Genomic DNA, 22,548 nt, shown 5'->3' with positions numbered 1-22,548 from the left:
GAGTTATAACATACAGACCAAAGCAAATGCAATCATGTGTGCTATTGATTGTGGTTTGGATTAATTGTCATGGAGTGAACTGAATGGCTGAGTTTGGGATTCTTTAATGTGTGCATAAATTAAGTGAAAAAAGCAAGCAATCCAACATTTTTGGCATAATATGACGTGTTTTTAAAAGTTAGTTCTACATAAAAAAAAAAAAAAAACATAATTTTGTTTAGACACACAGACATCAAGAATGAGCGTGAGCATCACAACAACGGTGACCATCAAAAAAGCATGTTGTAGCCAATAAAACTCCTCCATGGCTCCCATCATGCATTGCGGCATGAATAAATTATGAGCTGAACTGTCTTTTTAACTTTTTATTCTAACTATATTTTAATTTTGCTGTTTTTATGTGGATTTTTTGTATTTTGTTTTGTGGTGTTCAGAGTAGATCTGTTTTTTCTGAATAGGCTGTTTGTCACCGTTGTTGAGATTCATACGTTGATTATTGTTATCTGTGTGTGCCTAAAATAAAACTCTTTAATTAACAAAAAATAAATCAGAATCACTCGCTAGAGATGGCTACAAAATGAATAGAAAATGCAGACACTTCATTGTGGAATGAAAAGCTGTTACAATCAATAATGGAAAAACATTTAGAAAAAAACACTGTAAATTAGTTCAGCAACTCAGGTCATGCAACAATTACATTAAAACATAATCATCACCACCCGATGATTTTTGCTCTTGACTTGCCAAACACATTTTAAAATTTAAAAGCCACAAGCCAAGATCCCAGCTAAAGCAAACACTGAACACTATAATGGTGACACACAAATTGTGATTTTTCTCGTTTGTGATTCTGCTTGTTAACATCAGGTGTCTTCAATAATGCTTAATCATAACTCAATTAACTTCTTAATTATCTCATTAACTTCAACTCTGCTTCAGTGTTACTTTTAACACTGCTTCAGAGTTTATATGAGTCCACACTCAGAGTGTTAAATTAACACTGGGGATTTTGCTGTGCAAGTTCTATTTATCGAGATCCTGTTTGTTTATAAAAAAAAAAAAAAAAAGAATCACTGTTGTTTCTATGATGACCAACTCTACACGCTTATACTGCACTCTAGCAGCCTATAACTACTACATTTGTCTGTAATGAAAACATATATTTGGAAATGATGAATATTCAAGTAAAATTACAAAAATAACAGTTTAAAGCCATTCAGAACTTTGGGGTCAGTATTTATTTATTTTATTTACTTATTTATTTTTCAGACTCTCCTGGGCCCGTTTCACTAAGAACGTTCAACCAACTCTGAATTTAAACTTGAACTCTGAGTTGACTTACCCTGAGATGGGAAACTCTGAGTTTTCAGTTCCAGAACAGCTGAAATTGGTTGGTTTAATCAACTCTAAATTGACTGACTCTGAGTTAAGCGCGTGCACCACAACTATAAAAGTATAAAGTATCAATGGAGCGCCGATATTATGATTCACCATGGCAACAGCTCCCGCCAAAAAGCTGTCTGCATACTTCAGACTTGATACAAATGTAATTCTGCTCAGTGTTGTAATATCACAGGTAACAACTGCCAGAACGTTAGATTAATGAACTAATAGCTAATCATTTTTTGGTATCTCATGGCCAAAAAAAAAAAAAAATATATATATATAATAATAATATAAATAATAATATTTTAAGTGCAATTTTCTTATTTTACAAATGATCTGCCAATAGAGTAAGAAACATACGGCAGTGGCTATTTACACTAAGTAGAATTAACATACTTTCTTAGCGGCAGATCCTATTTACAGTAGGTTAAGTGCAAGTAGCTGTAGATGCTATTTACAGAAAAAAAATGTAAAGAGAAAATCATGATATATTCTATTTACCATGTAAAAGTAGCAGTTCTTTGTAACAGGCTAAGTGTAAATAATAATTAGATGCTAGTTATACTTTATACTGGCAGATACATACTCGGCCCATTTGCACAGTATTGTTATTGTAAATATTATTGTAAAATAATGTTTGTAAATGATTATATTTATTATAATTATAAATAGTTGTATCATTATTGAACACTCGTTAGGCACTTTACTTCCTTTTTAGAACATTTTGTTCATTTTTATTGAAAATAAACTCTAATGTGACATGTGATGGGAAAAGTGAGAAGAGCGAGCTCGGCAAAAGCGAGACTCTAACCTAATCAATCGCGTTACAAGCTAGTTTTCCATGCCCAAAACATTTGACAAACACCATTGAAGCTGTTATTCACATGTGTTGTATTTAACATTGTGTGTCGATGGAGGGCAGAGCTACAGTAGATTTGCACTTAGTAATGGACACTCAGAATAATCTTCTTTTCCATTCTTTTGCATAACGATTATTTTTATTACCACACTGGCATAAAACTTTACTTAAGTAAAATCCACTTAATTTAGACCCCCCCCCACCCCTTCCAAGGAAACAAGACTAAGTATCTTATATAATTTTCTCATATAGAAAATCAATCTTTATTTTATCATTTTTTTTTCTATTTGTACTTGGGGAAAAAAGAAAAAAAAAACACTTAGTAAGAAGAGCGTGCATTAATGAAGTGTTTAAAAGGGGGGAGGAGACTGAAAGAAACTCTAGGTTTATCGAAGAAATCATGCTCCTGACCAGGTTAGGTTCATAGAGTAAGTGACCATGGTAACTCACCCTGAGTATAAGTTAGCTCTCTTTCAGAAACAGGCTTGACTTACCCTGCTTTCTCAGGTTTGACAAACCTCCCATTCTGAAACAGAAAACCTAGAGTTTCCCTCATACTCAAAAGTTTTCACTTAACTGACCCCTGTTCACCAAGGCTGTATTTATTTTACCAAGCACAAAAACAGTAACAAGGTGAAATATTACTAAAATTTTCTATTTGAATGTATTTTATGAATGTAATTTAAGATGAGTTTTCAGTCTTCAGTGTCACATGATCATTCAGAATTTATTATAATATGCTGAATATCAATCTAATATTTCTAAATAAGAAACATTTCTTTTTATTATCATTTTGGAAAACAGTTTTGCTGCTTCATATTACTTTGGAAACCCAGATACTTGTATTTATTTATTTTATTTTTTTGAGGATCCTTCGTGTTTATTTGAAATTTAATGCTTACTTGCTGAACAAAGTATTGATTTATTTTAAAATAATAATAATAATAATAATAATAATAATAATAATAATAATAATAATAATAATAATAATAATAATAATAATAATAATAATAATAATAATCTTACTGACCCCAAACTTTTGAAAGGAATTGTATATAAAACATTATTCTAATACACTCAAACTCGTCCTCCAGAGGGAGCCACAGGATAACAAATCCTTTTAGATCTCATCATTTGAAATTCTTTAGGCTGTAATGACAGTAATCAGGTTTAAAGAATGAGACAATAACTGAGTAGATTATTATTATTTATTTTCATATTTATTGAGATTTAAAATACAGTGAACAAATATTTTGGTTTGCTGATATTCTGAAATAATAATAATAAACAATACAGAAGTAATTTGATGAAGCGCATTTGTATTTTAAATGTTTGAATTCCAAGTTCAATTTATCAAGATCCTGTTGTTTCTATGATGACCAACTCTACACACTTATACTGCACTCTAGCAGCCTATAACCACTACATTTGTCTGTAATGAAAACATACATTTCTATTTCTATTTGAAATTAAATGCTTACTTGCTGAACAAAGTATTGATTTATTTTAAAATAATAATAATAATAATCTTACTGACCCCAAACTTTTGAAAGGAATTGTATATAAAACATTATTCTAATACACTCAAACTCTTTTTTTTTTTACATAAATAGAATAAGACAAACAAGCAAGCTATAACTTTTTGATTAATGTATTTCCATGTTTTTTTTTTGTTTTGTTTTTTTGCTGCGTAAATTTAAGAGACTGCAAACTCACCAAGCTATGATTTTCTAGCCTATAACATATTTTACAGTTGATATATATTTTCCAAATAAAGATTTAAAATAAAATTTTCACTATATACATTTACATTTAAAGACAACATTTTCAGACCTGATGATCACAATTTTAAAATCCCATAATATTTCTAGGAAAATTAAACTTGTTCACTTTCTCAACAGTCAGAAAATGATATTCTATTGTCTCAGTTCTACTAATAATCTACTGCCTCTGCTAGTATTAACCAATCAGAATACACACTGTACCTTTATATATATATATATATATATATATATATATATATATATATATATATATATATATATATATATATATATATATATATATTTCCATTAAGTGATCAATATCATAAAGATTACTGATGATCCTGGTTCATTTCCACCCATCAGCATCCTGGGATTGAACGTTTCTCCTCTGGACATTTTTATTTAACTTGAGCATAAATCACTTCACCAGACCCAGCACCTAAATATATATACAAATTAAAGGGTTAGTTCACCGAAAAATGTAAATGATGTCATTAATGACTCACCCTCATGTCATACCAAACCAAAGGTGAACAGACGTCTCACGGGTTTGGAACGACATGAGGGTGAGTCATTAATGACATAATTTTAATTTTTGGGTGAACTATACCTTTAATTCAAAATGCACGTTTTTAATTTTTATATACAGTATTTTATTTTAATCCTCAATTCTGTTTGAGGCTTGTTTAAGCAGTTTCTTTTGAGTGTACTGTGACTGATGATTTTAGTTTGACTCACCTTGATCTGTCTGCAGCTTGAGTTTAGAGTAAACGCAGTCAGAACTCTCAGGTTTATTCTCTAAAAGATGTCAACAGTTAATATCATTAGCTGTATGTCCAACAGTGATATGAAATATCAAAATATTTATAAACTCTCTACTGCTAATATATGTTAGTGAGTGGTCTATTTTCATACAGAGAGAATAGTTATATTATTTTTAAACAATAACAATCAAATTATTATTTCGTATCGGGTCAATTTCACCGTTCACAGCCACAAACTGACTTGTAGGAAAATAATGTGGTGATTTTTGCTACTGTTATGATCATAACATCATAAGAGCAGATACTTTTATTTCAGTTTACCTTTGTTTTCTTTCTTTTTCTTCTCTTTCTTTGTAGATTTCAGTTCAATCTCAGCATAGGTGAGTTCAGAAGGTGCACTTACACTGTCTACAATGAGGAAAAAACACTTGGTTTAACTGGATTTGCTCTGCAGATATCACAGTGACAAAAAGATGGACTTAAGTTCTAAAATATGTTATTTACCTGTGCTTATGTCATTATCAGCAGTTGTATAAATAGCTGCAGTAGAGTCATAAATATGAGCAGTTCCTGTAATAAATTACTTGCATTAATTGCATTACATTTATTAATATGTGTGTAATATTATATATATATATATATTAAGTTAAAAGTTACCCATACGTGTCTTCTAAAGGTTTAGGGGTATAGATTTATGGGTAGAGGGTAAAGACTGACCAGTGAGCAGTGTCTTGTCTCGCACTTCTCTCTGGTTCTGCTCTGATGTCTGACTGAGGCTCTGCTGTTGACTCACAGTACAGGGAGATCTTCCACCTACACAAACATAACATGTCTTTATTGGCATTCAAAGGAACCTTTTCTATGCACAAAAAGCTCTTCGTAGTAAAAAAAAAGAAAAAAAAGGTTCTTCTGTGTCATCGCTGTGAAAACCCTGTTTGAAACCTTTATTTTGAAAAGTGCAGCTGAAAACTGCTCAGAAACCTTCTAAAATCGGCCGACATAACAGCTTCACCAGGTTAGGAGACCAGTTAAGACCAGAGAACCATCTCAGGCTGTTGTGGGATAGAAACAGAGCTAGTATTTGCAAATGTGCTATGGAAAATTTATCTAACCTTTGTTGTTTCTGTAGCGCCACATCAGGACTAAGAAGACAATGATCAAAAAAGTGATAGTCAGTCCTGCAGTCACTCCAATTATCATGGGTTTATAAGACCTTGAGTCTGCGGAAGCTGAGATATATTTTTAAATTTAGATTAGTGCTGTAAAGTCTACAGAAATATTTCAATAGTGTTTATAGCTCTTACACTTATCCCTCACTGAGATCCAGCTCTTGGGTGACTCTCCTCTCGTCGGGTGTTTGCAGTAGTAGAAACCCTCATGTGACTTTGAGACAGTGGTGATGGACATCTCTGTAGTTTGATTCTGGATGAGCGATCCATCTTTATAGAAATCAGCTCTGAGGTTTGCTGGGGTTGTATGCTGATATAAACAGCGCAGAATCAGATGATCTCCTTCAGTCACAGGATGAACAGGACTCTCCAGAATCACACCAGCTACAGAAACAGAGCAAACACACACCGATCACATAAATAGTTTCATTTTATAAATGATTACATTTTTGGTACCACTTCCTCGTTGAGTGTTTTTTGTCCACTGATTATTAATCAACCTGTTTCCTGCATTGATTGTAAACTGATTGTAAACTGATTAAATACAGAACCACAGACTCACAGTGTACAGTGATATTAACAGGATGATGTTTCTCTCCAGATTCAGACTCACACCAGTACACTCCAGTGTGTGATGGGACGGTGGAGCTGAATGTACATGTAGATCCTCCACGTAATGAACAATCTTCCAGCCGTCCACCGTCTGTGTATCTCCTCACTCTCCATCCAGTAGAGTTACTCTGGTCCTCACAGCTCAGAGAGAGAGAGACAGATGTGAAGTGTTGAGTTCTGCTGGGACTGACGATCAGAGAGACTGGAGGAGAAACACCTGAGAAGACAATCACAGCTTCAGTTTCAGATTTGAGTATAGAAATACTCTTGATTAGATATGAACCGATAGTTTAACTCTGTTTGAACTCACCAGTGACCCACAGCAGCTGTGTGTTGCTGAACGGTGTTTTATAGACTGATTTCTCTCTCTCTGCTCTGCACACATAAACTCCTGTGTGATTTAGAGCAACAGAACTGACCGTGTAGTTTCCTCCTGCTCCTCTGCTGCTGTCTGACAGCTGATCATACTGATCTGGAGAACCAGAGAATGTTCGGTTTTACAGTGTATCCAGTGAAATTAATCTAATGAAATTAGTTGATTGCACTCAAATAATAATGAATATTCATTGGACTTAATTTAAATGTTAGAATTTATAAAGGTTTCTGTTATTCTGGTTTTATAGTGTTACTGTTGTGGTGAAGAGTAGAGCCTGTGGTTAGGCTGAGGATGGACAGCAAAAAACTAAATTTGAGTGTATTTCCCCACGTTATACACTGTAAAAACTTTTGCCGTTAAATAACAGTAATTTTCTGGCAGCAGGGGTGCCAGTAAAGTACTGTTAATTTACAGTTCTTAACCATTAATTTACCACTCTTATTTTTTAACAGTATTTTACCGTAAATTCTACCATGGAAATTAACTCCACTCCCACTGCTTCAAACAGTTCGAGTTTTAAAAACTAGCATTCCTACGATGTTAGTACTATGAACATATTTCATTTGAGTCCACTGAGAAGGAATATTTCTTACACTTAATGTGCAGTAATAAAGTAACTAAATACATGACTTTTACTCAAATCACTGCAGCTCATTGTCAGCTGTATTACACATGTATGTGCTGAAATACTCAACACAGAGATCATCACTGTATCAGCAACTCCACATTTACTGCCTTTATATAAAGCAGCAGAAAATCAGAATTTGTGGCTCATCATTGACTGAAGCACAGGCTCTACTCTCCAGCACAATGGTGAACAACAAAACTACATTAAACTAAACGATCTCTCTTGTGCAAACACACATTAATACAGTCAAGTTCAGTATTTACTCTCATTATCAGTGTATGACTTTGCCTATTTTTTTTCTATGGATGTTCACAAATATTTTAGTTAAATTAACTTTTTTTTCATTTGGTAAATTTGACGTTTACATTTTACAGTATATTACTGTTTTTCCTTGACTTGACGGCAAAAAACTGTAGAAAAACACTTTTTTTGCTGGCAACCATTAATTTACGGCAAGAAACAGTAGAAAAACAGTTATTTACTGGCAGCAGGGGTGCCAGTAAATAACTGTTTTTTTACAGTTTGTTTCCTGTAAATTAATTACAGTTTATTACTGTTAAATTATGTTTCATGCTGTTTTTTCTTCATCTTAAATCTTTAACCCTTTAAACCCCACAAGAAAATCCTCAGTTTTAAATGAACACTTATAATGTGTGCACACTACAGAGTGTTTGAGTAACACTGAATCAGTGAAGTTAATGAGATAATTATGTGATTAATTGATGATTGAGCATCAGTGATAAACACCTGCAGAATCACTGAAGGAAAGAGAAACACAAGAACTACAAATGACTTCAGCCACAGCCTTAGATGAAATCAACTGAATAAAAGAATACATCAAATCTCTCAAGATCTGATTAAACAACTACTAAAACAGCTTCACCAGATTCACATTACTTACCAGACTGACTTTATTTCTGTCAGATGTCTACAGAAGAACTTATGGAGAGTTAAATAGGTTTAGGTGTTTTTTTCACTACCATGATGGAGATCAGTGTTTACTTTAGTTGGGCTCTTGAACGTGACTTTTCAACAACTAAGGTTTTTTTTTTTTTTTTTTTTACATGCTGTAACAATGCGATTTTGGAACCTGTTATAGCAAAACAAAAGTACACAGAAGAAAAAAAATCTGATATTGTTGTTTATAGATTGACAAGAACAAATACTATTATTTCTGATCTAATCCCGTGTCTCTTCTCTTATTGAACATTGATACTACTGTTAAGAAAATTTCACTCATAATAAAAAAAAAAACCTTAGCTGAAATTTAGACAGAAACATCAAGAATCAGCGTATGAATCACAACAATGGTGACAATCCACAAAATAAATGAAAAGATCAGTTCTGAACATCACAACACATGCTACTAAAACTTAAAACAAATGCAAAATTATAAGCACATATGAATTCAAGAAAATAAGTGAACAATTCAGTGGCATAATTTATTCATGCCGCAATGCATGCTGGGAATCATGGATGAGTTTTATCCTGTGCTGGTACCCAGCATGCATTGCATCATGAACCTTTTGATTGTCACCATTGTTGAGATTCATATGCTGATTGTTGATTTCTCTCTTTGAGTGTTGTGGGGATTGCGGCCCGAAATGCTTTTTAACTAAAACTAGTCGTTAAATCCATAAATCCTGGTTATCACACTACTTTTCAATCTTACAAAATTTAAGTGTCATTCACTCAAATATTTCAACACCAAATTAATATTTGATTATCATAGTAACACTTTAAGTCAGTCTAGTAGATCATGCCTGTTAGAAACAATCATAATCACTTGACTATCAAAATTAATACTGCTGTAACAGATGCATCATAAAGATACAAATACAGCAATAAAACAAAATTTAAAGTGCAAAAGTCAATGGTCAGGAGCCCAACTAAAGCAAACACTGATCTCCAAAATGGTAACGCTAAACGAAACAGTAACATTATCATCTAAATCTCTTTAATTCTCAGTAAGATCTTTTGATCTCTGTTCTCTGATCTGACAGAAATAAAGTCAGTCTGGTTAGTAATGTGTGAAGTTGGTGAAGCTGTTTGTTGATCGTTTAAATCTTTAGTTGATTTCATCTAAGGCTGTGGCTGAAGTCAGTTGTATTTCATGTGTTTGTCTTGTTATGTTTTTTTTTCTTCAGTGATTCTACTCATTAACAGCAGCTGTTGATCATTGTCTGAATTCACTCATTAGTGTTCATTCTCTCTATCAGGTGGACTATATTAGTAAACTCATGTAGGGAATAGTGAATGAGGGTGTAGGGTGTGATTTGAAACACAGCCGCTGAGTGTCGACTTTGAATGTTGTTAATTTACGATATATAGCAGCAGGCTACTTCTCAAAAACGATGAATATTACCCAGAATGCACTGTTTCAATGAAAAACACTATTTTACTGTCGAAATTTGGCCGTTTTTTTTACAGCGATTTTAACAGTGTACTATCCATCTAGAAAGTCTTTACTTCTTGACCCTGGAGCCCTTTGGTGTGGTTACCAAAGCAAACAAAGAGCTTATATTGCGCTTTTAATTGTCTCCGCTATCGTACTGTCAATCATACTCGCGGGTCATTTTCAGTAAAAATGTATTTCATCATCATCGGTACCCAAGTTCTGACTGCTGACCGAACACTGGTCATTGATCCTCTCCCGCTCGTCGCTGTCTAGCGCAGCTTCACCACACAGATTTAACTCCGCACCGCTAATTAAAACGGGCTGGTGGCAGACTAATATTTAATATTTCTGATGTAAAGATTTCTGTGAAATGCGTAAAGTTGCAGAGAAGAAAGCCCAACAGGACCTGCCCTGCACAGTTTAAGAATCGGTAGCCATAGTAACGTTAGAGGACTATTATTTTGTTGAACAGACCTGAGCGACAACTGATGACGTCACGTGCCCAGATTTGCTTGACCAATCGGCGGAAGGGGGCGTCTTAGGACCGCCCACATGTGGAAAACGAATTTTGAAGTCATTTATTCGTTTTATGCCTCTGAACTAAAAAACGAAAAATCAAGCCGTAATCTCGTTTTTCAGTTTTTTCAAAAAAACGAAAAACGAATAAAGGGGCTGTTTTCTCGTTTCTGCTTATTTCATTTCAAATTGGAAAACAAACTATCAAAACGTACACGGACCGATGAGCCACAAATTCTGATCTTCTGCTGCTTTATATAAAGACAGTAAATGTGGAGTCACTGATACAGTGATGATCTCTGTGTTAAGTACTTCAGCACATACATGTGTAATACAGCTGACAATGAGCTGCAGTGATTTGAGTAAAAGTCATGTATTTAGTTACTTTATTACTGCACATTAAGTGTTTGCATTGTTATATTAAGAAATATTCCTTCTCAGTGGACTCAAATGAAATAAGTTCATAGTACTAACATCGTAGGAATGCTAGTTTTAAAAAGTCGAACTGTTTGAAGCAGTGGGAGTGGAGTTAATTTCCATGGTAGAATATAAGGTAAAATGCTGTTAAAAAATAAGAGTGGTAAATTAATGGTTAAGAGCTGTAAATTAACAGTACTTTACTGGCACCCCTGCTGCCAGAAAATTACTGTTATTTAACGGCAAAAATTTTTACAGTGTGAGTTGTGAAAGAGAAAATTTTGAGTGAATTACTCTCTTTTTATAAGTTGAGGAATATCAATATTTATAAGATAACTGTGTTAATTTAAGGCACCTGTAAATGTAATTTTAAATTTTATGTAAACTTAAAACATTTAAAAACATCACTTAAATGTTTTTATGTAATCTGTTACAAAAAATGTTTTGAGTTCTGTGAACTTATTAGGGTTTACAGTGTATTAAATGGTATTTTGGGCTTGAATCAAATCAGCTAATCAGAAGTTAGCACATGAAGCACATTATAACTTACCTGGTGAGACAGTTAAAGTGAACCAGCTGAACGTCCAGCCTGTAGAGAAGCTGTGAACCTCACAGATCAGAGTCACTGGATCTCCTTCAGTCAACCAGTTCTGTGGAGAAACACTTAACACTGCTCTGGGATCTGAAACAGAGAAATCACTCATTAATAACATGTTATACATGTGTTTGTGTGTGTATTAAGAGATGATGGACCTCACCTGATACTGTCAGTGTCACTTTATCACTCATTTGTGACCTGCGTGATCCTTCTGTCTCTGATCCTTTACAGCTGTATTTACCTGCGTCAGACTCAGTAACAGACATGAGTGTGTGTTCCTGTTGATCACTGATAAACCTGACTGAACCTACTTTATACCAGCTGTATCTCCAGCTAGTGACTCCTTCATCATATATGTCACATCTGAGAGTGACTTTCTCTCCTCTGAATACATGTTGAGCAGGTGTAATGGTCACTTTGGGTTTTGGTCTTTCTGTACAATGAAAACAATTCACAGTGAAATAATGTAGTAATTTAATACATACAAATAATAAAAATTGTACTTTGATACTTGCCATATATTGTCACTACTACTGGTTTACTGTAATCTGTGTAATATTCTCTTCTTCGTGCTCTGCACCTGTACTGTCCTCCATCAGAGACTTCAACATGATTTATTGTTTTAGTTTTAGCTTCAGTAGATTCAGGATTTGAGTCTTTTCTCCAGAGAAACTCCCATCCATTCTGTGACTGAATCAGCTCACATCTCAGAGTAACTGAGTCTCCAGTGAACACTGAACTCTGTGGCTTAACAGTCAGAGTTGGTTTAGGAGGACCTGTCAATATATAGTCAGTGTGATCATGAGTTATGAAAGGTTTTCAGCAGAAGATCACTGGTAAATCATTAGTGCATACTGATTTCTAATAAAATGCAAGAAATAAGGCTGCAAACAGCAATTACAGGAACAAGTTTGGTGATCATTCCCTCAGTTCAGTGCAAAGAGTTCAAGGACAACAAATGTGCAAAGACCATCAGACGGGTTTCTAACACAATCTTTACATTAATTACCCAGAGTTTGAGCTTCTGTGCCACACAACTACATCTACAGCAGCAGTCAAAGAGACATGTTAACAAAGTTTTGTTTACAGCAGTTTACAGTAAAACTCAAAATGGCAAAGAGGTCAACAATAGAAAAAAATTAGTATTAATTCTGAGAGTTTATTTAACTTATTCTGCAGAGATACATCACATCTACTTTCTTAGAGTGTAATTTGGTTATGTTGAACCATAAAAACAATCTTTTGTGAAAATAAAATGAATAGGAGAAAAAAAAAAAACAGTTGAGGAAATATTTTGTCTGATGATCAAGACTCCAGAAAACATCTTCCTCATTTTGAGAACAGGATATGAATTCTGTTTTTAGCCAAAATATTCAAAAGAGTAAGCACAAAAAAGACCAACACGAGTTTGGGATTTAGTCCCCAAAAAATCTGATCACTTTTTAACAACTTAAGAAGCACTTAAAACTGCTCTGGGATCTGAAACAGAGAAATCACTTATTAATAACATGTTAAACGTGTGTTTGTGTGTGTATGAAGAGACGATGAAACTCACCTGATACTGTCAGAGTAACTGCATCACTCTCTTGTGTCCAGCGTGATCCTTTAAATCCGTCACAGGTGTATTTACCTGCGTCAGACTCAGTAACAGACATGAGTGTGTGTTCCTGCTGATAACTGAAAATGCTGTCTGAACCTTCTTTATACCAGCTGTAGCTCCAGCTAGTGACTCCTTCATCATATATATCACATCTGAGAGTGACTTTCTCTCCTCTGAACACATGTTGAGCAGGTTTAATGGACACTTTGGGTTTTGGTCTTTCTGTACAATGACAACAGTTCACAATGATAAAATATGACAATTAAATAATAATAATAAAAATAATAACACACACAGCAAAATCCCCAGTGTTAATTTAACACTATTGAGTGTGGACTCATATAAACACTAAAGCAGTGTTAAAAGTAACACTGAAGCAGAGTTGAAGTTAATGAGATAATTAAGAAGTTAATTGAGTTATGATTGACCATTATTGAAGACACCTGATGTTAACAAGCAGAATCACCAAACGAGAAAATCACAATTTGTGTATCACCATTATAGTGTTCAATGTTTGCTTTAGTTGGGATCTTGACCCTTCAGTTATTATCTTTAGATTTTATGTAGCTGTGGTGACTGAATTATATCATACAGACAGACCACAGCAAAGGCAATCATGTGTGCCACTGATTGTGATTTGAGCTATTTGTTATAGAGTGACCTGAATGCCTGAGTTTAAGTTTCTTTACTGCATACATAAATTAAGTGTAAAAGAAAAGTAAGCAACCCAGCATTTCTGACATAGTATGACATGTTTTTAATAGTTAGTTCTACGTAAAAAAGTAATATTTTGCTTGGACAGACAGACATCAGGAATCAGCGTGAGCATCACAACAACGGTGACCATCAAAAAAGCATGTTGTAGCCAATAAAAACTCATCCATGGCTCCCATCATGCATTGCGGCATGAATAAATTATGAGCTGAACTGTCTTTTTAACTTTTTATTCTAACTTTATTTTATTTTTGCTGTTTTTATGTTCATTTTTTGTATCTAGTTTTGTGATGTTCAGAGTTGGTCTGTTTATCTGAATATGTTGTTTGTCACCGTTGTTGAGATTCATACGTTGATTATTGTTATCTGTGTGTGCCTAAAATTAGAATTCTTTAATAAAAATAAATCAGAATCACTTGCAAGGGATACCTACAAAATGTATAGAAAACACAGATTTTTTCATTGTGGAATCAAAGCTGTGACAATCAATAATGGAAGTTTTACTTTGAGAAAAGACTGTAAAGGAGTTGAGTGATTCATGTCAAACAACGATTACATTAAAACATAATCATCAACATGCAATGATTTTTGCTCTTGGTTTGACAAACAAACTTTAAAAGTAAAAAGTTACAAGCTAAGATCCCAGCTAAAGCAAACACTGAACACTATAATGGTGATACACAAATTGTGATTTTTCTCGTTTGTGATTCTGCTTGTTAACATCAGGTGTCTTCAATAATGCTTAATCATAACTCAATTGACTTCTTAATTATCTCATTAACTTCAACTCTGCTTCAGTGTTACTTTTAACACTGCTTCAGTGTTTATATGAGTCCACACTCAGAGTGTTAAATTAACACTGGGGAGTGTTAAATTAACACTGGGGATTTTGCTGTGCAGTTAATTGCAAAACACATGCAGGTTAAATACAACAGATTAGACTGAAATGTTGTCTTTGGCTGTTATAATCACTTATATAGTGTCTTATGAATCATCTGAAGAAATATGTTTGCTGTGTATTTTTCACTGCTATTGTTTCATTGGTTAAATTTCTTCCTCTTATCACAACACACAAATAATTTGTTAAAAATGTGTATTTGAAATCATGATAACAAGTTTCTTTCCACAGTTAGTTTATAACAGTGTAGAATCACTCATGTGAATATGTGATGAGATTCACTCACCTTCAGTGTGTGCAGAGTGGATGCTTGAAATCAGCACTAAAACACAGAGAATAACTCACTAGAATGTGAACATGGAGCTGATATTGTGTGTTTTACATTAGTTATATAAAGGTAGACTCTATTCTTCATTTGCTTGTAAGACATCATCATTTTACAAATTTTTCAACCGTTCACAGGAGCGGACTGGCCATCTGAATGTTCTGCTGATTCATCGTCACAGAAACAGAGTCAGATAAAGAGATGTTGACAGCCGATTAAAGGGGCACTAGTGCAATCTATTTTTGGTTATTAGAAACTGAAACTGCTGTATACCACAATCTTTTAGTACGGCCCGCTGGATCATTTTAGACTCCGATGATCAATTTGAAAGTATTTGAAATGTAAAGTCCGTAAATATTGTTTTCAGTGTAATACTATCTCCAACCAGGAGAGGTCTAGTTCCCAGCCTGTATTAATTTCAGTGTAGATAGACATGCACTCTAATGTAAACATTCACTAACATTAGCAAATAATAAATGAAAAACAGACCATGAAAACAGCAAGATGGTAAACAGATTATACTTTTAAGTTCAAGGTTATACTTTTATGTTTGGAGTGTTTAGAAATCTGTTATTTAAATCGTCATCGCACTACTACACACAAACAAAGGAAACGCCAGAGTTGCACTTGCCAAACTATGTTCTTAGGATTTTCTGCTGGTCCTTAAAAAGGCAATGTAAACTCTAAAAAGATACAGAAAGTCTTAATTGTTAAGAGGTATTAAATTTGGGGACAGAAACACAAGAATTGCAATACAGATGAGTGTGTAGATGAAACTTCAATAGTCTATGATTTCTCTGAATAAACTTGAGCAATGCACGTCTTAAAGTCCCTCTCTGTGGTTAAAGGGGAAACTGATATATTTCTGCTAGTTCCGGAAGTGAAACCTGCTGCTGGCAGAAAAACCGTTTACTTTTACAATAAACCGTCTGCTATTTCTGCTACGTTTTTAAATGTGAACAAGTGGATCTACAAAAAGCTAATGCATTATAAAAATCTAAACAATTAAGACACTTAGATATATTTCAGTAATTTAATATAATAATTAATAATAATTGTTTAAATTAATATAATAATTGTCTTAAAAGGTCTTCAAAAGGTCTGCAGTTACCCGGTTATTTTATATCTAATAAGTCCTTTCTATCTTTCCTCTTATGTTGTTTTGAGAATGTTCTGTAATTTAAAAAAATAGGACAGTTGTACATTTGTTTGTTGCAAATTTACAGATAGTTCAATTGAGATGTTTATTTGTCGGGGTGATATTACTGTCAACTTACAACAACGTTTTCTTTCTAAATTAGCTTAACTGCACAAGTTTTATAGTTAATTAGATCTTATCAAATTACATTAATTATACTTGTTAATAATATATTATATACAAGTCAAGTCACCTTTATTTATATACTTTAAACCAAAAAGATTGTGTCAAAGAAACTGAACAACATTCATTAGGAAAACAGTGTGTCAATAATGCAAAATTGAAAATTGTAAAGGCAGTTCATCATTGAATTCAGTGATGTCATCTCTGTTCAGTTTAAATAGAGTCTGTTCATTTATTTGCAATCAAGTGTATTTACTATACAATATCAAGAGATCACTATATTAATATCCCAGGACACCCCTAGTCCAAATGTTAACTGCTATTTATTACTCCACATTGTCTGACATGAATATTACATTCATTCATTCATTCATTCATAAAGAGACAGCAGTGATTCTAGAATCAGTTACATTTGAGAGATACTGAGTTAAAAAAAATACAGTAAATGAAATTGCCTATATATATATATATATATATATATATATATATATATATATATATATATATATATATATATATATATATATATATATATATATTAACGTGACACATACTGAGAGAGAGAGAGAGAGAGAGAGAGAGAGAGAGAGAGAGAGAGAGAGCCATGTGAAAACTCAAACTGAAGAATACTGTTGTTTCAGGTTTCTAGATTCGAGGTTTATTTTGCATTCTGATATTTTTCTATAGATTTCAAGTATATTAGTTCATACAACAATAAATTTATTTAAATCCCCTACAGAAAAAAATAAAATAATAATAGAAACCATCACATCATTTGTAATGGTTTTACTGGTTATAATGAAATTGAATTGGTTTTTAATGGAAACTATAATGTTGCCTGTTGGTCTCTACTATTAATTGATCTCCTTCTGTTGGTTGCTTTTGTTAAAACCAATAAATCAAAATGTGATATGTCCCACACTACATGATACCATTATTTAATGGTTTAAATGGTTAAAAGTTGATGGTTTGTAGTGGTATTTGTAGTAGAAATCATTAGAATTTCTGTGATGGTTTCTGTTGTTTTTATCAGCAGGGTCACAATGGGTTTTGTGATGTTAATTGCCATAAATGTGACCAAATTGCTGTAATAGTGTGATGATGTAGCCATTGTTTGTAGTTTTGGCCGTTTTTTACTCGCTGTACGTCCCTGGTTCACAACATAGTTTTGTGTTAATATCTAAATAAAATATGTTGTAGTCATCAAAGAAAATTATTTATTATTTATTTATTTATTAATTATGTGTTTATAAGAAAATATTATTTGTTTTGTTTCATTTAATCAGTTAATTATGAAAGAAAACTGAGTTATTTGTTAAAGTCTTAAAGGGTAATGTATTGAACAGCAGTATGCCGGGAGCAATGGAGTGGGTCAGACACAATTTTTACCATTTTATAAAAAAAAATTTGTGTAAAGTCCTTTTTATAATTAATTTAGCTTTGTATAATTTGTATCTTAATTTTAATTGTTGTTTTGTTGATCAATTATTGAATAAAAGAAATAAGAACAGAAAAAGGAGTGCATCGTGGAAAGAAGTGCGTGATCAAATGCAAACCCACTCCATGCTTCTGCAGCCTGGAGAAAAGGCCAAAATACGACGGCGTTGTAGTGTCACTTTGAAATAAAAATATCTACACTGAAAAAAGTAATAAGTAAATTTACTTAATTTTTATTTGGCAAGTTTTTGCACAAGCATTTTTCAAGTAAATGTAACACATTTGGAAATTAAGTAAATCTACTTAACTAAGTTATATTATATTTTACTCATTATACTGAGTAAAATTTTATTAAATAATATTAAATTAATGCGTTTAACAGACACTTTTATCCAAAGCAACGTACAGTGCATTCAGGTTAACAATTTTCACCTATCATGTGTTCCCGGGGAATCGAACCCTCAACCTTACACTTGCTAATGCAATGTTCTACCACTGAGCTACAGGAACACTTCAAGATCTTGTGAAAAATAAGTGAAAATTTCACTTACTTACTTTTTTATTTTGGAAAAGTTTTTACACTGATAAAAAACCCGAAACAGAGATTCTAGAAATTCCTAAATGTAAAATAATTTTTTTCAAAACAGTTTTATCAAATGAGGGTAAATAAGTCTCTCACTTTCTATCCCTTTAAACCAGTTTACAGCAAAGACAGCACGAAGGGCTGGATGCACATGATAAATATTCTGCAATTAAGAAAACAGACAAAAGAAATAGCACTGTAAAACCCGATAAGTAAACTTTACTCAAACCGTTTGAGTAAATAGTTTGCCTTGATTTAAACCATGTAAGTTTTAAAACTTTGCATTTAAGTAATTAATTGATTAACTAAGTGCTGATTGAGAATTAGTGATGAACAGCTGCTGTTAACAAACAGAATCACTGAAGAAAAGAGAAACACAAGAACTACTACAACTGACTTCAGACACAGCCTTAGATGAAATCAACTGAAATAAAATACATCACCAAACAAGTTAAAACACATCTGTTGTAACTAAAAAGCCCAGAAGAAATGGCATCAGGTGTTAACCTGTACCTAGGTGTACATTGTTATACTTTATATTGGTGATGATAATCACTTAATTACTTAAATGCAAAGTTTTAAAACTTACATGGTTTAAATCAAGGCAATCTATTTACTCAAACGGTTTGAGTAAAGTTTACTTATCGGGTTTTACAGTGCTATTTATTTTGTCTGCACTGTAAAAAATTTGGAGTGGGATTTACTTGAAAAAAGCTTGGAAAGTTTTTTCACTCAGAAAAGGCTAGTAAATTTACAAAAAATTGTCAAGTAAAAGCCTAAACATAATTATAGTAAATTTAATTAGACATTTAAAGTTGCGTTTACTTGGGAATTCCCAGTAAATTTTGTTGACTCTTTCTTTGTAAATTTTACATTGTGTAGCCTAATGCTTATTACTGAAAAAAAGTGTACAAATGTATTTATTTTGCAAATTTTGCACTCATATATTTTAAGTAAAACTCAACCATTGAATTTAATAAAATCTGGGAGTTTATGCAATTTACTTTAACAACCTTAACACTGGTAAATCACCGTGCTATTAAGCATTTGGTTCACTTGCAAACATGAATGTAAGCATATAGACAGGCTGTTATCATTTAAAGATAATATGCCCACTCAATAAAAGTAATAGCCACCTGAACATAGAGACCTCAATACTTGGTACACCACACACAATGACGGTGAATAGTGTTTGAGTATCAATGGGTCATTTTAAATAGAAAATAAACTCCAGGTGTCACAAAACGGTATGTTACTAAAACAAACAACAACTAACAACTAAAATAAGCAACTAACAACAAAAACAACCATAAACAGTGTACATTTATCTTTATTTACAAGTTCAAAAAATATTTTTTTACAGTGTGTTTTCTTAATTGCAGAATATTTATCATGTGCATCCAGCCCTTCGTGCTGTCTTTGCTGTAAACTGGTTTAAAGGGACAGAAGTGAGAGACTTATTTACCCTCATTTGATAAAACTGTTTTGAAAAAAAATATTTTACATTTAGAAATTTCTAGATTCTCAGTTTTTTTATTAGTGTAAAAACTTTTCCAAAATAAAAAAGTAAGTAAGTGAAATTTTCACTTATTTTTCACAAGATCTTGAAGTGTTCCTGTAGCTCAGTGGTAGAACATTGCATTAGCAAGTGCAAGTTTGGGGGTTTGATTCCCCGGAAACACATGATAGGTGTAAATTGTTAGCCTGAATGCACTGTAAGTTGCTTTGGATAAAAGTGTCTGCTAAATGCATTAGCTGAATATTATTTAATTAAGATGTACTTATTCATTTTTTATTTATTTTTTTACTTAACTTAGTTAAGTAGATTTACTTAATTTCCAAATGTGTTAAATTTACTTGAAAAATGCTTGTGCAAAAACTTGTCAAATAAAAATTAAGTAAATTTACTTATTACTTTTTTCAGTGTAAGATTACAAGATTAAAGTCGAAATATTACAATAGTAAAGTTGAAATATTATGATAATAAAGTCGAAATGTTTCGAGAATAAAGTTGAAACATTACGAAAATAAAGTTGAAATATTATGAGTTTAAAAAAGAAATATTACGAGAATTACTTTTCACATATTTGGAATTTTAACAAAGAAAACAGTTTAATTTAATGAATTGTTTCACATAAATACAGTTATCTGATCATTAAGGAGCTTGAAAAAGACATTATTTTAAGACATATTTGTTTTTCGCTATAAAATTGATTTTGAAATCTGAGACATTAATAGTAGGTCTATCAAAAGCACAAAACCTATTGCTATTGGGTGGGTGGTGCACTACAAATAACGAATGCAATGGAAGATATGAAATATTATTTCCAAGTTAATGTCGCCGTGAGTATGACACATTGTACAATTTCTGATAATAATCCCACATATATCTGTAGTGTTTTAAATAAGAGAGCTACAGCGCACCCCAAAGGAATGTCTATTGGGTGTATATATGTTAATATAAAAAGTTATTCCTGTTCAGTCTGTTAATAAATATCATATTCTTGGTATTACGCTGTTTCATCCCAGTAAGATGATGTAGCCACTCCGACACAACGATATTCAGATAAATTCCAGTGGCTTGCAACTCTCAATCCGGGACATTTACATGCACGATAATAGCCTCACAAAATAATATAGCTAACTTTAATTTGTACTATATAAATTCTTGAAATAAACTTTATTCTCATAGTATTACAACTTTAGTCACGTAATATTTCGACTTTATTCTTGAAGTATTTCAACTTTATTCTTGTAATATTTTGACTTTATTCTCGAAACATTTCGACTTTATTATCGTAATATTTTGACTTAATTCTCAAAGTATTACGAATTTAATCTTGTAATCTTCTTTTTTATATTACGTTTTTTTTTATCATTATATTAAAGAGAAAGTCTGATCACAAGCAGATAAATAGAGATAAACTCCAGTGAACTGCTAGTTAAAGCATCTGTGCAAAACAAACCAATAGAAATTATACTTGTCATATTGTTTATTAACAGAAGAGTTGAGAAACAATATAACAAAAATTGACTGACTGATCAAAACATGACAGAGTGCATTTCTTTTTCACATCCGGCACTAACTGCACACTTACTTCCTCAAGCTCATTTTTACAGATATATCATGGAAGGGCAGGACAAGAAAATAAAAATCCAGGAACACTAAGTCACTTATACTATTCACAATATAAAAGCAATTAAAATCCACTGAAATACATCAAGAGAAAAAGTTACTTACAGAGCACAAGAGGAAGTTGACTGAGCTCCATACTGACCGAATAATGACAGACGGTTAAAGACTCAAGACTTCCTGATACCTACAGTCAACATAATGACTCATTAGAGACATTCAAACACACCTCATGTGTTAGAGGAAAAAAATATAATAATTTGGGAATGTGTTTTCAGAAAATGTCTCACTGACTAATATGCAAGATTTTGACAAAATGTTGTCATGATTTAGTATCAAACTGAGAAGTAATATTCTTGTATGAACAAGTAAAATTAAACAATACTTTGATAGATCTTTATAGTAGGGTATTAGCTGTATTTATAACTTACCTAATATTAATGAAGTAAAGAAGCAGAAACTAGTGATCAGCTGCTGTTCTCTGGTTAATGTCACCGAGCTCAAACAGAACAAACCAAACCACAAAAATGAGCTCATGTCCATCTGTTTCTATTCTATCACACCCCTGACACTGATTGTGTTTGGCTCTGATATATTTGTATCTCTGAAGACAGAATCATATTCATACATCGAGACAATGGATTTAATGATTCTTATGTCCATTAATCTGGCTACTTAATGATTCTGATAACAATACTTTTAGTATTTTTGAAGAAAGATTTTGGAGGGAAAACTACATTTAATCGTACTGCTCTCAGCAGTCTTTTCAGTTCTTTACCAAGAGCAAACAAAGACAATGCAATGGCAAATACAAAAGTGTAATTCAATATGACAATAGTCACAGTGCAGCATGCTGTCTTTCTTGGTTCAGTAGCTAAAATCTTGTAAAGCATCCTTTTACCTTCTATCTAAAGACTTTTAATGTAATTTCACATGTTTAGAGCCCTGAAAACACCAGGCTCATAAGGGTCTTTTGTTCTATTTAGATATTTCAATAGTGTAACATATCTTTTAGTTATTTAGCTACACTTTTATTCTGGTTACGTGT

At 32.6% G+C, this 22,548-nt stretch overlaps 1 protein-coding gene across 1 annotated transcript; it reads right to left on the bottom strand.

Annotated features, from left to right (window-relative positions):
* Positions 1-4,311: 4,311 nt before the first annotated feature.
* On the bottom strand, positions 4,312-21,982 carry LOC113058192 (Fc receptor-like protein 5). Its single transcript, XM_026225867.1, has 16 exons — positions 21,932-21,982; positions 21,609-21,687; positions 14,988-15,023; positions 13,045-13,311; positions 12,005-12,265; positions 11,650-11,922; positions 11,442-11,573; positions 6,867-7,028; positions 6,507-6,773; positions 6,080-6,328; positions 5,888-6,004; positions 5,493-5,588; positions 5,280-5,345; positions 5,097-5,183; positions 4,750-4,809; positions 4,312-4,450 (listed from the first exon to the last, which is right to left on the bottom strand). The coding sequence occupies exons 2-16, from the start codon at positions 21,637-21,639 to the stop codon at positions 4,410-4,412; spliced, it is 2,145 nt and encodes a 714-aa protein (XP_026081652.1). The 5' UTR covers positions 21,640-21,687; positions 21,932-21,982; the 3' UTR covers positions 4,312-4,409.
* Positions 21,983-22,548: the final 566 nt, after the last annotated feature.

Source organism: Carassius auratus, chromosome 40, assembly GCF_003368295.1.
Source record: "Carassius auratus strain Wakin chromosome 40, ASM336829v1, whole genome shotgun sequence".
In the NCBI taxonomy this organism is placed as follows: domain Eukaryota; kingdom Metazoa; phylum Chordata; class Actinopteri; order Cypriniformes; family Cyprinidae; genus Carassius; species Carassius auratus.
The sequence above is the reverse complement of the archived record's forward strand: the minus strand, read 5'-3'. Positions and strand labels throughout refer to the sequence as shown.